General features: G+C 34.4%; 2 protein-coding genes across 3 annotated transcripts; one reads left to right on the top strand and one right to left on the bottom strand.

The window, feature by feature from the left end:
• Nucleotides 1-5,856: 5,856 nt before the first annotated feature.
• LOC110734377 (transcription factor EMB1444-like) lies at nucleotides 5,857-12,723 on the top strand. The gene is made up of 11 exons (XM_021914512.1): nucleotides 5,857-7,184; nucleotides 8,105-8,275; nucleotides 8,368-8,452; nucleotides 8,549-8,590; nucleotides 8,753-8,812; nucleotides 10,137-10,253; nucleotides 10,333-11,433; nucleotides 11,523-11,624; nucleotides 11,822-11,959; nucleotides 12,048-12,173; nucleotides 12,365-12,723. Exons 1-11 carry the CDS (start codon nucleotides 7,090-7,092, stop codon nucleotides 12,443-12,445), a joined length of 2,118 nt encoding a protein of 705 aa, XP_021770204.1. The 5' UTR covers nucleotides 5,857-7,089; the 3' UTR covers nucleotides 12,446-12,723.
• A 72-nt stretch (nucleotides 12,724-12,795) lies between these two features.
• LOC110734378 (1-aminocyclopropane-1-carboxylate oxidase homolog 1-like) lies at nucleotides 12,796-14,748 on the bottom strand. Of its 2 annotated transcripts, none has more exons than XM_021914514.1 (3): nucleotides 14,004-14,744; nucleotides 13,427-13,748; nucleotides 12,796-13,140 (listed from the first exon to the last, which is right to left on the bottom strand). In XM_021914514.1, the coding sequence occupies exons 1-3, from the start codon at nucleotides 14,522-14,524 to the stop codon at nucleotides 12,886-12,888; spliced, it is 1,098 nt and encodes a 365-aa protein (XP_021770206.1). In that variant the 5' UTR covers nucleotides 14,525-14,744; the 3' UTR covers nucleotides 12,796-12,885. The 2 variants fall into 2 exon arrangements, with proteins under 2 accessions (XP_021770206.1, XP_021770205.1); XM_021914513.1 differs by having other exon boundaries at nucleotides 12,840-13,140; nucleotides 13,415-13,748; nucleotides 14,004-14,748.
• Between the last annotated feature and the right edge of the window lie 1,003 nt (nucleotides 14,749-15,751).

Here is a 15,751-nt window from a genome sequence, read left to right on the forward strand (position 1 = left end):
GGCTGCCGAGTGTGGTGCGAGGTGTTCTCCTCCTGGAGGCTAGGACCTCTTGAGGCCTCCCTTTCCGGAGAAATGGGGGCCTCCGATTCGGAAGAGGCTTGCTCCGGGGAGGGATAAACCGGCTGGCGTTCCCTCACCGTAATCCGGCCTCCTCCCTTCTTAGCCTTCTTGGAACTCTTTCCACTCTTAGTCATGGCGACTGCCGGAGTGTTTGATGACTGACGCGAAATTTAGTAGCGTTCCCCACAGACGGCGCCAAATTGTTTCGGATGAAAACAATCGAATCTCGGAAGATCCTTTTATCTTGAGGGAACTTGGTCTCGGTCCGAACGACGCAGGAGCCGAGGGTTTCCTGCACAACAAATACACGTAAACTAGCCTCGGGGGGGACGCCGAGGAAGGCCCCTCCGATGCTTAAGTCAGTATATTAGAGAGAGAAAGCTGTGCAAGAGTTTAGTTGCTTGAGGCTTTATTGTCTTACCAAGAATTGACCAAATTGTTGGCTTTTATACCTTGGCTAATGAAGGAGGCGGATTGGGCCCGGAAGTCAGTTGGGCTGGGCCAAGCTGATTGGGCCGTTGACTGACCTTGACATGGCTTTGAGGATGTTGATTTTTGACTTTAGCACATTTGGAGAGTTGAACCTTAACCTTGGGCTTTTAATTGGATCATTCAGTGACCAGGCCCAATTGGACTAAATTGGACCCAAACAATGTATATTTTTACATTTGCTCGTCTCTCTTAAAATAAGAATACACCTAAAAACGAAAGTAGTATACATTGGGTCTTACTCGGCGGATCAAATTTGAGTGCCCTCCCAGAAACCCCAACCCTCCAACCAACTGGACCCAGTGCACCCACTTGTCCATCCCCTAACTTCACAAGCCACACACATTGATTTTGAAGTCATCTAGGAGCTACAGCATGACTTTCCAACAAATTTAATCAACTAACTTGGCTTATAAAACTAAATATCATGCTAAAAAGTGTGTTTTAGCACTTCATGAATCCTATAATCCAACTTTAAATTACCTTTTGACCTTAAGTAATAAGCTAGATAGGTATGAAGTTCATATAGTTGACTAATCATAATACACACATACATATATATTAAAAGAAAAGCATATATTATAATGTACATTATATTATACTCCTAACTTTAATTATCGCATTACCTAATTACTATTCAAAGTATACCTTCGAAAATGCGATCTTAAATAGTATATTTCTAATTTGGCAATCCATTTTCTCGCCTGATTATGTTGACTATTTTGGCAACAGAATAAAAATGGAAATTTAAGAGAGAAAAAGTATTTATATATATATTTTTTTATGTTTTATTTTTTTTGGGTGGGTTTGTGGAAGAAGTACTTATTGGTAGAAAGACTTAGAAGTCATCTCTATAGATTGCAATGTTAGTATAAAGCTAAGCTGCAAAATCTGTTAAACTTGATTTTGGTTCCCTATTCCTTTTATAAATAATAAGTAGGGAGGCCAAAAGAAATATAAAAGGAAACCTTAGTTTTTTCCAATTTCCATGAATGGTGGCCTTGGATTTTAATTTATATACAAGTATATAAGCTTGAAAATGTTATTAATTACATTTATGCATGTGTAACTTTGGGAGAAAGTGTTCCATTTTTAATTAGAAGTTTGCTTTCCTAGTTTGATAACTTACATTTCGACTCATTTTGAATACTTAGAGCTAGATTTTTAAGGTCCGTTTGGTATAGTATCACTGTCAGTTTAATTAGTTTTAAAATCATACGATATAAGTGAGATATATGTGTAATAAGTTTAGAATTCAACATGTGCGTCAGTGAGTACGTGATTGACAGTTTGACACCTATATATACATGGCCCGATGATTTTGCAAGCCAATGACATAAAACAGAAAACTATTTTTGTGGTTTCAATTCCTTATATGCATGAAGCATAGCTTTTGAATTATTTTCAGTAGTTAATTTAATTCATTAGGTTGCATGTATGACAATTAATTAATTTACTACGATGTATCTCTTAATTAACTTCTAAATTAGGCCTCAACAATCAACATGATTATCCGACCCTTAAATCGGATATAGTTAGGACGTCTAATTAATAAAAGCAAAAAAATATGCATGCTCCGTGCAAGTAGCATACAGTTTCATATCTACATGTATTATCAAATGTCCGAGCAAAGTCAAGTAATTTGCTTTATCAACTATATATGAAACAGAGATAGTATATCAAATGTCTGAGCAAGGTTAAGAAATTTGTGACCCTATAGTGCTTTACATAATACTTGCCTCATAATCTCGTATATAAGTATGAATAGGACTTGAAACAGTGGACCAAGCCAACTAGAATTTGAACACCTTATAGGATCAAAGTACTTCATTCGTATAGGGTTGACAAAATAAGAAAGGAATGGTGTATCATTATAATTTGTCACTTTGTACTCATGATCATCATATTTAATTACTTTTCTAATGTATTTATATATTTTTTTTCTCTGGTTGGAAAAAGATGTATCATGATTATTTTGATCACTCAACCAGCTGAATTTTCTTAGATAATTTACTAGCTACTCGAAATAGCCATTAGAAAGACTTGAGTAGGGATCTCTTTAATTATTGCCCCGGCGAGAGCGAATAATATATATATTTTATCTATTCGAAATTAATTGAATTATTATTAATATGACACACCTTTTTTAAAAAAAAAATTAAAAAAATACTCATCAATAATATATTACGTAATTAATGTATTGTTTCCATTCAAATTGCATGATTCAAGCAAAATATAATAATTAGATCAGAAAATTCTTTTTTATACTTACCTTTAATTACTACTCCCTTCATCCATGCATGAAATTCTTCTCATTTCAGTCTCTAAAACATTAAGTTTATTTTTATTCGTATAGTACTAAAGATATATATTAGTAGGAAAAAATGTGCATTATTTTCGGATTATGGTAAATCGGAATTTGAATTAGCTTGGTTACAAACTTACAACAATAAGTCTTATATATAAGGCGAGCTTAAATTACGTTAATTTTATTGTAAGATAGTTAATTTAAGGGTAACTTTAACAATTTTTATGATAATTCTAATCCATGTAAGGATAACTTTTAATTTGTAATGAGTTCGATTGTATTTGATGTGCAATTTTTAATGGATACATACTATGAAGGCTAATATATAATTAATCTAATACATTATAATTATTTTTTAAAGGTAAAGTTTATGTTATAAGAATGGTAACTTTTGTAGTATATAAGGGCAACCTTAAACACTATTAGGCTAGAGTAACTTAACCCGTCTTACAATAAGTTAATGAAAGTCCGCCTAAATCAAGAATTTGTGAACTTACAATAATATGCAAAATCTTGCTTTTGTCTTTTATATTATAAAGTTAAAAAGATCTTACTATATCATAATCAAAAACTCCCTACTTGATAAAGGTTAATTTAATTTCTTTGTGAAGTGTGCTTGAGAAAGTTATAGTTGACCTAGTTATGTAAGGGAAACAAGTTCACGATCCAAATATGATGCATGTTGTTTGAGAGCCATTATTATGGTCGTTAATTCCTTCATATAACTCATATCTCATGCTTAATAAAATTGAAACAGTTTTGAATAAATGGAATGATTTAAGTGATGATTTTTGCCTACATATAAAAAATATATAGTCAATATAGGTGTATGGCATTTCGATCTATCCGACAAAGTGAATCTTCTTGATTAAAGCAACATTTTTATGTGATAATTTACCATGATTGATTTTTCTTGTTATGATTTCACTTTTTTTTTTCATCACTATTTTTGTTTCTACTTCTACATGACTACCAATTGAAATTGGCCTGGTTAGCTCAATACAAATTAAATATGGAAAAAATAATAATAATTAGTTTTATTAACATAAGATTTTATAAAGGTGAGAGTATGAAAAATGATTAGATATGATCAATGGTAATAATCACTATATATAGACCATTGTTGTAGAAATCATTATACTTGAAGGATAATGTTGAGTTGGTGTGGTGCAAGAACATAAAACTCTCAATATACCGACCATGTCATGAATATGGATTAGAGGAAATAATTCAAATTAAAATTTTATTTTAAAGGCAAAGATAAAATAATAAATTTACAAAAGTAGTACTTTGTAAATTTTTTTACGATGTATTACCTCAATACCTGAAAGTTCGACTCACTTTCTATTCAAGTGGTCAAAATAAAATAACTTATTAAGTTCGACCACGTTTTATGATTTATACAATCAAAATAAATTAACAAGTTTGATTTTATTAGATTCCTCTTAAGATAAAATTTTCAATCATCAACTTTCTAAAATTTTTATTTATACATAGACGAAGTTATTAATGGTCAAAGATGTTCATTAGAGACCGTGCAAATGCAAAGTGAGTCGAATTTTCAGGAACGGAGGAAGTATATCGTACTGTGATGTAAGAATTGTTATATTATGGTATTACATTATTACAATCTGTATTATTTATTTTTATTTTTTTGATCAGAGGAAATAATCTTCATGTAAATTTCTTACAAAATTTTTAAAATGAGAAGAACTATCTAAATAAATGAAAATAAATATAACAAAAATTGGTCATTAAATAAATTTATTAGTCGGATCGAAACACTTAGTTTGTAGTAATACCATATGCTTTGTAAATCTTAAGTTATTGTTGCAATTAAACAGCAATGTTATAACAAAATTTCATTGCGATAGTTCATTTATTTTACATGCAATGCAATCGAAAAGCTGTACGTAGAATCTTAAAATACTAAGGATTAATTATGTTTTGCATGCATGCAAATTGCAATGGAGCTTGAGTGTTTGACGATTGACATGTAATAAACACTCCAAATAATAATAAGTAAGCACGATAGATATGAAATGACTAGATATTAACTTGAAATATAAGTAATTTTTTTTTTTTTAATTTTGACATAAGATTTTACTAATGTCACTACAGCTTACTCATGTATGTGAGCGTGTGGTAATGAGGCTAATGACCAAGGAAAATAGGTGTTTGTATCTTTGATGACTTTCTTTTCATGGCTACAAATCCAATATCATCGATCGATCACTTTATTTGCTTTACAAATTCCTAGGTTTTAAGAGATATATATTGGCAAAAATATATCTAGCTACTCCGTATTTGGTAATAATACTCCTTTTATTTCATATTGTCTTTTAAGAATATTATTATAGACAATATAGTACAATATATATAGTACATACGTACATGGAATGGAGTACGAAAAAATCGGTGAAGTGGACATATAATACATACAGAATGGGGATAGTAATAATAAGTTATAGGATAATTTGACTATACTTTGTATAATGCATGTTTACTAGCTTTGACATATTCACTAGAATAGATAGAGCATAGAAAGGAAATCAATTCAACTATTTGAGAATAGTAAGTTGATAGGGAATACAATACATATGGTGCAAACATTATTTTCCAAAAAGATAAGACTTCCTATAAATCATCATGTTAATGAGATTTTCTACATGGATTAAACCTCACAAATAATCCAAATTAATTTAAAGGAAAAATAATACATATAAAACCATAGATTATAAAGATAAGGACAAATGAATTTAAGGTGGGTGGGTGTCACAACTTTTAGCAGTAAAATCATGGTGCAAAAAAAGCCCTTTTTTGTGAGAAAATTTGTGGTTAAAAAGTTTGATTTTTTTGGGTGTGTAAGAAGAGTGATGGGAGGATAAGAAGCAATTCCTCACCATAACATCATGTTGTTGGCCATTGATTCACTTCTTTTATGACCTACTACTCAATTACAAATTGGATTTCATTTTTATAAAAAACCCAACAATTTTTCCACTAACCCTTCAAAAACAAAAATTTTAATTCCCCAAAAAAAAAATTCATGCTTTCTCTCTATGATTTGTGGGTTTGTTGCTAAAAGAAGAAGGGTACTTGTAAATTCACTATTTGAGCATAGTAAAGAAACTAGTGGTAATGTTATTGGCTAAGTTGTGCATGGTGCGTAGGATAAGGAGGGTAAAGGGTGCGTAGGATAAGGGCTGCGTAGGTTAGAGATTGGCACTTTACATTGCACACTCAAAAGCAAGAAATTTTTTTCAAAAAGCTACTCTAGTTTTTAATTATAAACACCCACATTAAAAAAAGGAGGCTAAAGATCAAAACTTGGCTCCAATTTGCTGATTTTTTAACTACAAATTTAAAGGAAAATTAAATTAAATTAAATTAAAAGGGTCACTTTCGTTTTCCACTTTTTGGGAATTCTTCTCTCTCATAAAGGGGTGGGGAGGTGATGGAATTGATTGATTTTCAGAGGATTGAGCTGCTTCTTCTTGTTGCTGAGGAACTTGCTGCAAGAGAAAGACTCAAACTTTGAGCAAAGTAAAAAAAAAGTTCATTACTTTCATTCACTTTTTACAGCTTCTTCAGATTCTTGGTTTGCAACTGAAATCACTCTCTTTTGTTGATTAATTATAGCTTCAAATTTCAGTTTTTATTGAGAGCTGCAGTTGTGTTTTCATCAATTCTGCATCAATTGATTCATACTTTTTTGACTAACAATGTCTTCTGATATTAGTTAAATTAAAAGAATTCTTGAGTTTTGAAGTAAAGTTTGGATCTTTTTGGTGAATTAGGTAATACCCATTTAGTGAATTTGTGTTGATGATGGAATATTGTTTGAGGAAAGGTGTTTATAGAGTAAATTATGTTGTGGGTATGGTTAATTTAGTGAAATTCTTGTGAAATTAAGTAGTTTTAAGGGTATTTTGATTGGAGACTGCTACTAGGGTCTGTGTTTAGGGTCTTTCGTTACTCCAATGGGGAGAGATTGCCTGCTGCTACCAAATGTTGGACCGCCAATAAAGCGGCGAGCAGGGTTGAGGAGGAAACAGGCTGGTAGAGGTTCATATAGGGGAAGTTAGATTAGATAATTGAGAAAATTTAGGTTGGTGATTTTGTGTGACAGATTGACATTTTTAACTAACAAGCCCGAGCTCGGCGGGGTGCAATTGTTCTTAGTTGGGGAGGGGGGGTTTTAGAGTTTAGATTTGCTGGTGAGTGCCAAGATGGCAACTCACTTGCAGCAGTTGCTTCGGAGCCTATGTTGGAATACTGAGTGGAATTACGCGGTATTTTGGAAGCTCAAACATCGTGCTCGAATGTAAGTATCTTCTCTCCAGCTTGAGTTGATATTGCCCTTTACACTTTCATTGATGTTTGTGTATTGTTTGATTACTTGGATGCTACAGATTTAAGATTATAGGATGCATTAATGGAAATCTATATAGTGGCATTTGAGATGATCACACACTATTACTAATTAGTAAATTACCTTCTAACTAAATGCGATTGGTTAAGTTAGGATATAAACTGTGTACTAGCATGGATTAATGTCACTTCAATTTTACTTTTCCAAATTTAATGGTAAAGGTTACCAAAATGCTGAAGTCTTGTGTATGTGTTGTCATTTTATTTGGATCTCTGTTGCCTGTTTGATTTATTTACATCTATAGAACATTTGACAAACTAATTGACATCTGCAATATCATGCCTAAGATGCTCATTTTGACATTTTCACACATCTTTATCTTGTGGTGTTATGAAGTTTTTGCTTTTTAAAAAAAAAAATTGTTGGTAAACCCTAATTCGACAAAAAAGTCATTTTCTTACTAGGTTCAACCCTTAGTCTTTTGATGTGTAAGTCATGTAAAAGTATTGTTTAAGATGTTACTTTGGCTACATGTCTGTTTCTAGTTTGATTCTTATAGCATGTGTTTTTGGACCATTTGACAAAAGTATATTATGACATAGAATTTTGAAAGTTATGTGCAAGACATTCATTTTCACACATCTTTGGTGTTTTGAAGTGTTACAATTTCAGTCTTGATTGGTACTCCGTATTACAGTGAAGTTTACGTTCTGACTATGTTGGAGCAGAAAGGCCTCGTTTCCATATCCTTCCCCTATACCTCTCCCCAAATGTGCTATATATACAACCATTACCAGACCACAATCACTCTAGATTTGTAGACATGTTAACACGTTTGTGAATTGAAATATATTCTGTTAAATTTATTCCAGGGTATTGACTTGGGAAGATGCTTTCTACAATAATCACTCTAAATTTGATTCTTCGGAGAATAAAAGCTTTGGTGAAGTATTTGAAAGCTTGCATGATGGGCATGTTGCTCATGATCCTGTTGGCCTGGCCGTGGCAAAGATGTCTTACCATGTTTATTCTCTTGGGGAAGGGTAAGTTTTGCCAGATATAAGGAGTCCTTATAATGATTTGTTCTTCGGAATTTTCTTGTGTGTAAATTCGTTTAACATAATTTCTTGAACAGAATTGTTGGCCAGGTGGCTGTTACAGGGAAGCATCGTTGGATTTTTGCTGGTGAACAGGCAACGAGTTCCTGCACACCACCAGAGGTGTGTTGCCACTCATGAATGGTAATTTGTCTTTATCAGATTGTTTTATATTAATCCCCACTTATTCCCTTTTGTATATGTTGTTTCTGTACCCAGCTCTGTGATGGATGGCAAGCTCAGTTTGCAGCTGGGATTAAGGTATGCCTGATCTGAGGTTATTTAAATAGTTTTTCCTGTTTCTGTATTATGTTGGGTACGGACTTTCTTTTTAGATCAATGACCAGTGATATTTTAAAGTGCAAATAACATATATTTACTGGATTGAACAGTTTGCTTAATTTAAACTTCATTCTTCTGCAGACCATTGTCGTCGCACCTGTTGGTCCACTGGGAGTTGTACAACTTGGCTCCCTGAACAAGGTGAGATATTTATTTTTGAATTTGTTAATTTTGTTTTATCAAAATAGTTGCAATCATTCAATTTTAAATGTCCTTAGACTCCTTACCTTTTTTTTTTTTGATAAATAGACTCCTTACCATAAATATAAACATGCACTGTAGTTCAGGAAATTAGAAAGTTTAACCCTCTAGAATTAATGAAATGACTAATCTTGCTTGCATAATAATCCAGTATGCTGAATAATTTTTTCTAAATGAGCTTGTTGCCCTAGACAGGTCCATATGAACCAAAAAGGGTTAAACTTGTTGCTTTGTTAGAAGTGGTATTTCCCTTTAAATCTCATAGACTCATGAAAGTAGTACTTCTAATCAATGTGGGAATGCGCTTGGGATATTATAAACAAACATGGTCAGGATGAGTTTGTTTCACTAATTTTTCTGTATACTCCAAGGACTCGTATGCTTGGCCGTAATAATAGTGAGTTTATATGTAATTTTGCAAGGAAGACCCCATCACAATGTACAATTTTTTTTTTCTTCCAAAATTTTCATTACCACCGATAATCAGTGGTAATGGAGGTTTTTAAAACAATAAGACTTGGAGATACTTGGGGATTAAGTTGGCATTCTATGGCCACTTGCATGGAACTTTCCTTGAGATAATGGGTGCAAAATCATTACCAATACTACTAATTATTACTGCCTAAAAATAAACGAAATTGTATCAATCACTGTTTACATGTTTCAGACCAACACTTTAGATGCTATCATGTTTATGTTAAAAGAGCTATAAATGTGAGGATGATGCTATTAGCAAATGACGACATCTCTGTTTTTATTTGCTAATAGCTTCGTAGCTCACAGTCTAGTATACCCGCAGCATCTTCCTTGATAGAACTTAGCCTATACTTCTACGTTACAAACTTCTTCATTTGTTGCAAGGTAGCTAATGTTTTAGGGTGCATCTAAGATGATATTGAAAACTTGGCTCTTCCTCCCATTAGAGTTTCAATGGAAGCTATAACTATTCCAACGTCCCACCTCTTCAGAAATCAGCAGTTAAAGACATAAATTACTAAGAAATGGAGTAGTATCATCATAACTTATCAAATACATTTTGGATATTTACAAGTCACTCATGGACAGAGATTAACGGAAGTTTAGATATATATCTTGGATATATGTGATTGCATATTCTTTAAGGGTTTTGGTCCGCCGGGTAGGGGAAAAGAGAGGGAAGGGGGATTGCTAGCTTGTGTAAATGTGAAGATTGTCAAGATGATAATTTCAGCTTCTTGAATGACAATTTATGTCTTCTAAACTTTGGTATCTTTTATGGGTGTAGGTCAATAAAAAGATGCAGTTGTTGACGCATATTAGATACGTATTTTCTTCTCTTCAAGAGTCAGCATGCCATATCCAGACTCCAATACAAAGCAGTCTGCAGAATGTGTTGCAGATGGTATGAGGCTCTCTTCCCCCTTCCGCATCTATAATATTTTACTTTTTACACATCTTGAACTTAGCTATCTTCTTTACAGTCGGATATACCTGTGAGAACTTTTGGTTCAGATGTCCTTCAAGAGTGTGTACTTGATCTTGATAAAACTGCACATAATGACAACACTTCTTCCCATTCTCTTGGTATTCAATCTCCCAAGAGACGCCTTGTTGATTCTTTTGGGGGATCTTTGTCTGTTGTGCATCTTAGCGAGGCAGTGGAATTGATGAGGAAAAATAGACTTATTCAATCAATATCTGAAAATCAGCAATCTACTGATCTGCTTAATGACATTAGCTGCGAAAGTAACGGTTATAAGATCCAAAATGGAGTTACTAGTACTGCACGACAAATTTGTGCATCCTCTCAAAGTTGCCTTACAGAAAATAGCTCTTTATACGATGCTAAAGTTTCAGCTGAAAAGTCCAGAGTTCGCTTAGACGGCAGAGACCATCCTTCTGAGGAAATAGTTCAAAAACAGGTAGCTTCTGACCCCTTGGAAAAACTTAAGGTGGAGGATATTTTGGAGAATCAACCAGAATTTAGTTGCCGGGATGCTCTAGGCAACTTCAAGTCACCCGTCACGTTCTCTGCTGGAACTGAGCTCCATGAAGCTTTAGGACCTGCTTTTCTAAAACAGTGCTACCCTTGGTCTTGGGAATCTGAAAATCCAGAAGGGCTAGCTTCTCAAATGCCAGAGACTATGGAAAGCAGCTTAATTACATCAGATTCTGGGACAGATCATCTTTTAGAAGCGGTTGTAGCTAATTTTTGCCGTAAGGATGCTGCTTTTAAGAGCGCAAAGTCACTTTCTACATCCGAATCTATGTTAACAACTGAAAAAATGCCAGAGCCATCTATTAATAATAGCCATACGATTGGTTCATCATCGTATTACTCAATTGGCTGCTCATCGCTTCTAGAGGAAAGTACACAGAACTGCTTGAACTCTTCAGAATCCTGTAGCATTAGGTCTTCAACTAGTTCATACAGAGAGCCAATGGCGAGGCCAGCTGACCAGGGTAAGGCTAACAAGAAGAGAGCAAGACCTGGTGAAAGTTCTAGGCCTCGGCCAAGAGATAGGCAGCTTATTCAAGATCGGATTAAAGAGCTTCGAGAGCTTGTGCCCAATGGAGCAAAGGTATGTCTCCTTTGGCGCAATTGTGCAAAGTGGTGCTTGTAGATGGAAAACTTCTACATATATTGATATGTTCGCTTTTAATTGTGCAGTGCAGCATTGATTCACTGCTGGAGCGGACGATCAAGCATATGGTGTTCATGCAGAGTGTCACAAAGCATTCTGACAAGCTCAGTAATTGTGTTAAATCTAGGGTAAGAACAAACTACCATAGCCTCTTGTGTGTATATTTTCCTCACATTTAATCATGTCACTGTTCAGTAAAATCTGAAGATGCTGTGTTCTATACATGATCAAACTAAATGCTCAAATAAAGCGGAAATTGTGTGGTGTCAACCTGACTATATATTCCAAGAGTTTTGAACATTATACCATCTATTTGAATGTGTAGGGTTGCAGTAATGAAATGGGAGCTCTAGGATCTAATCAAGAGCAAGGTTCAAGCTGGGTCGTGGAGGTCGGAGGCCATATGAAAATATGCCCAATTGTGGTTGAAAACCTCAACATGAATGGGCAAATGCTAATAGAGGTTTGTGTGTCATCGCTGTGCTGATTTCATTATTTCCAAATCTGTAATATCCTCTTGTGCCTTATAGTTTACTTTTTTGTACCTACAGATGTTGTGTGAGGATTGTGATCATTTTCTGGAGATAGCAGAAGCTATTAGAAGCTTGGGTCTGACTATTCTGAAAGGCATGACTGACAATCACGGAGACAAAACATGGATGCGTTTTGTGGTTGAGGTAAATTCTGAATGCAGATCCATTATCTGCCTTGAAACTTCTTCCCTGATTTTATAATCCTTGTATTCGGCTTGTCTTTTTCTGAGCTCTCTATATCAAACTTTACATATCCTTGAATTGTTTCCAAGTGAAGCAAATTTGTATATTTTTGTCGCATTTTCTAATTAATTTTTAAATGTATTACATTGCAGAGTCAGAGCAATAGGAACTTGCATAGGATGGATGTCTTGTGGTCACTTGTTCAGCTACTTCAATCAAAAAATACTGTCTAATGACTGTTGCCAGCAACTTCAATTTCAGCGCTTTCTTTGAGGTTCTGTGAGTTGTTTTGTGATGTTTTATGATGACCACCTTGTTTAAATTTAGTGTTTTATGGTTGAGTGATTTGGGTTTGCTTGCTCCCTTTAATTATATATAGTGTGCCAGAGAAAAGAAACCCTGAAATTCTACAGAAATGGGTCTTTTCCACTTTTATGTTGTGTTTTTCACCCCAAGTTGTAAGTTTTCTTGAGCTTGAAACACTTTTTAATGAATCATAAGTGTGCATTTATATTCTGCAATGCTCTACTCTTTCTATCCTTGCGTCTTTAAGCTTTACATAAGAAATCTTGAAATGTCTTTTATTTGGAATCTACCATTATTTGATGTGTAACCATAACAAGAGAAACAAAGGAACTAGGACATTACTGGGACTGCTGTAAGATTTGTGAGTTCATCTCAGTTCAAAATGAGGAAGAGCTGGCTGCCCATCAAGCCCGTTGGTCCTATAATAGGCTAGATATTCGGTGGAACTTGTTCCCCTGTACAAGGGTGGGTTGATGTCTGAGAGAAACTCCTCTATTGGTCGGTATATCTCATTTTTCTTCTTGGTGCTTGGATAGAAGAAACACGCAGCTGATGCCCTTGGACAGTTTTTCCTTAGACGTACTCTGTGTTCAACACTTCTGAACTTGGCATTTGTGATCAGCTGCATTAGTCAAAAAACATATGAACTTAGACTGTACTCCAGTTATGATAGTTTATATTGGGAGAGAATCAGAGAGGAGCTAAATACAAACTGGTATAACAGAACCTCAATGGCTCTCTATGTCAATGCCGGGTTGTCAACCTAAATTTGAAAGTATCAAGATGAAAATCACTTGATCTTTTGAAATTCTGTACTTCAGGCTTAAGAACGATTATATATCATTATTCACCATACCAGCCTAGCTACTTGGCCAACAATAGAGAGTACATAGTACCTGCATTAGTACCTGCATTAAGTCTCCAAGATGGACTATTAAAGCTCCTGGCCTAGGTTGAATGTCAATCCATTGCTCTCGATGGAGGACTTGGAGGCCACCAGTGTTGTCTTGCAGGAGAATTGTCATGAAAGATGGATCGCAATGCTTTGTTGCACCTAAGGTTAGGTGTGGTTCTGGGCATGCAGGATAGTAGTGGCATACCAAGTTTGCAGTTTCCATACATTCAATCTTGGCCAAGTAGTCCTTTTGAAGTCCTAAAGCCGCTGAAAGTATTTCAGAGAGCTTTTTCTTGAGTCTTAATATGTTTTCCATGTACTTGGTTATTGCTTCCCTGCAAAATACTCGAAGCAGTTTTAGTTACTGTTAGTTTAGCAGATATGGACATTGTTTATGGTTAAAAACAATTACTCCTCTCGTAAGGAGTTAATAGTTGCGTTGATCATATATTTCTGTAATTTAGAATGTTCTTCTGACAACTAGTTCTAGATCGAGGTGATAAAATAGTGAAACAGAGAATTTTAGTCTTGTGTTATGTTTTCCTATTAGTAGGATAAATGACAGAGAAAGAGGAGCTGAGCAGTATAACCTGCAAACAAGAGGCACTTCTTCAGGGTTCAGATCACCATTCTGGTAGTCACAGCTTATTGAATCCCTCCAATTAGCAACTCTTGATTCCAAAAGATTTCCATTGCTGTAGTACTTCACCTTGTGCTTGACATCGCGCCCGTAGAACCTTGTTTTCTCGCATGTGGGCTGTTCATGGAACCTCCGAATGCCTTTCAACAATTCCGCCATGACTTCTGATGAGATCCCATGGTTAATGAGCTGGAAAAAGCCCCATGTTTGAGCAGCCTCGCGTATTTCTTCCAATATCTCTGAATTCTCCCTGTATCCATCATCACCAAAGTCTATCACCGGAAACTCAACCAAATGGGATACATCAGAATTTGATGAAATGTTTTCTGGTGGGTGAATGAAGATTCGTGGTATGGTCAATAGACCAGAGTCTGTGAGCCCTTTAACTCCGGCCTTTGTTTCATCGAATTCTTCGACCTCTTTTGCTCGGTCGTAGAGGTGTTCATGGATGGGTTTGGCTGCTTTTGCCATGGAAATGAGTTTTGTAGAAGAAAACAAAGTTCTTGGGTGTTTCTATTAAGTTATGCAAGAGAAAAAGATGAAGACAAAGGCTACCTCTTTACCTTGGATTGTGAAATTTATCAACACATTTAAAGTAACAAGTTTTTGGACAAAAGACCAAAACATGAGCTGAGGTACTCAACTTGGCATTTTCTCACTAAGGACTCAACTATTAATCCCATTAAGAAATACTATATATTCTGCCACATTACTTATATGTTTGTTTATTCCAATAATTTAAGCACTAATGATATGGACACATAACCAAAAACATGATATGAGAAAATGTAACCTATAGTAAAAAACTATTCCATAAAAAAAAGGCCATGGTTATGTTTATCAACACAACACTAACTTTTAAATCATTTTTATTAGTGTTTAATAATATATAGATGGTCAAACTCATATTGACATTTGTGTCAAATTTAACCGTGTCAATTATTATGAAACTAATAGTGTATAAAGTTATTAGATAAGACTCGATGAAACCAATAAATTAAAAGGGTGATATTTTACATTATTGTTACTCTGTTAGAGCCAAGGTCAATCACTTATTATACATTGTGAGATTTGAGTTTTATTTTGTTACATAACAAAAGAAAGATTTGTTTTGTGTCTTATCTATAGTACGTACATGATAATGTTTCGCTCAAAATTAGTAGATTAAACAATAAATGTGTAAATGTTGAATAGGGTTTGAGTCGGGATTTGACGGGTTGTTGCAGTTTAATGTAGCTAGTTAAAAGAGAAAAAGAAAGAATAGTGATTAGAAGAATATTGTAACTGTTTGAGTATATTTTTTTTATATATATATACTAATTTGCATGTGACTTGCCTAAGATATTGAAGTCTTTCAATAAGATATAAACTTTGGTTACGTTCACTTTCATTCAAGTGGTTAGACACTTGTGTAGCAAATATCAAGAACTATATAATGCTTGGAAAATGATTTGTTGAATTATTTTAACTAAATTAGGTTGCAAAAAACAATATAGGTTGCATGTACATTAGAAGATAATACAACATATGGGAATGTAACAAAGCCAAAAGCCCAAAACAAATAAAATCAAAGACTTGTTCTTTTATTTGTCTTGTTCATCTAAATACTATTTTTAACATGAGATAGGTCTCATTTGGTGTGACATTGATATAATGATATTAATGCAAAGGAATGGGAGCCAAAACTAGTGCTTTTGC

Source organism: Chenopodium quinoa, unplaced genomic scaffold, assembly GCF_001683475.1.
Source record: "Chenopodium quinoa cultivar QQ74 unplaced genomic scaffold, ASM168347v1, whole genome shotgun sequence".
Classification (NCBI taxonomy): domain Eukaryota; kingdom Viridiplantae; phylum Streptophyta; class Magnoliopsida; order Caryophyllales; family Amaranthaceae; genus Chenopodium; species Chenopodium quinoa.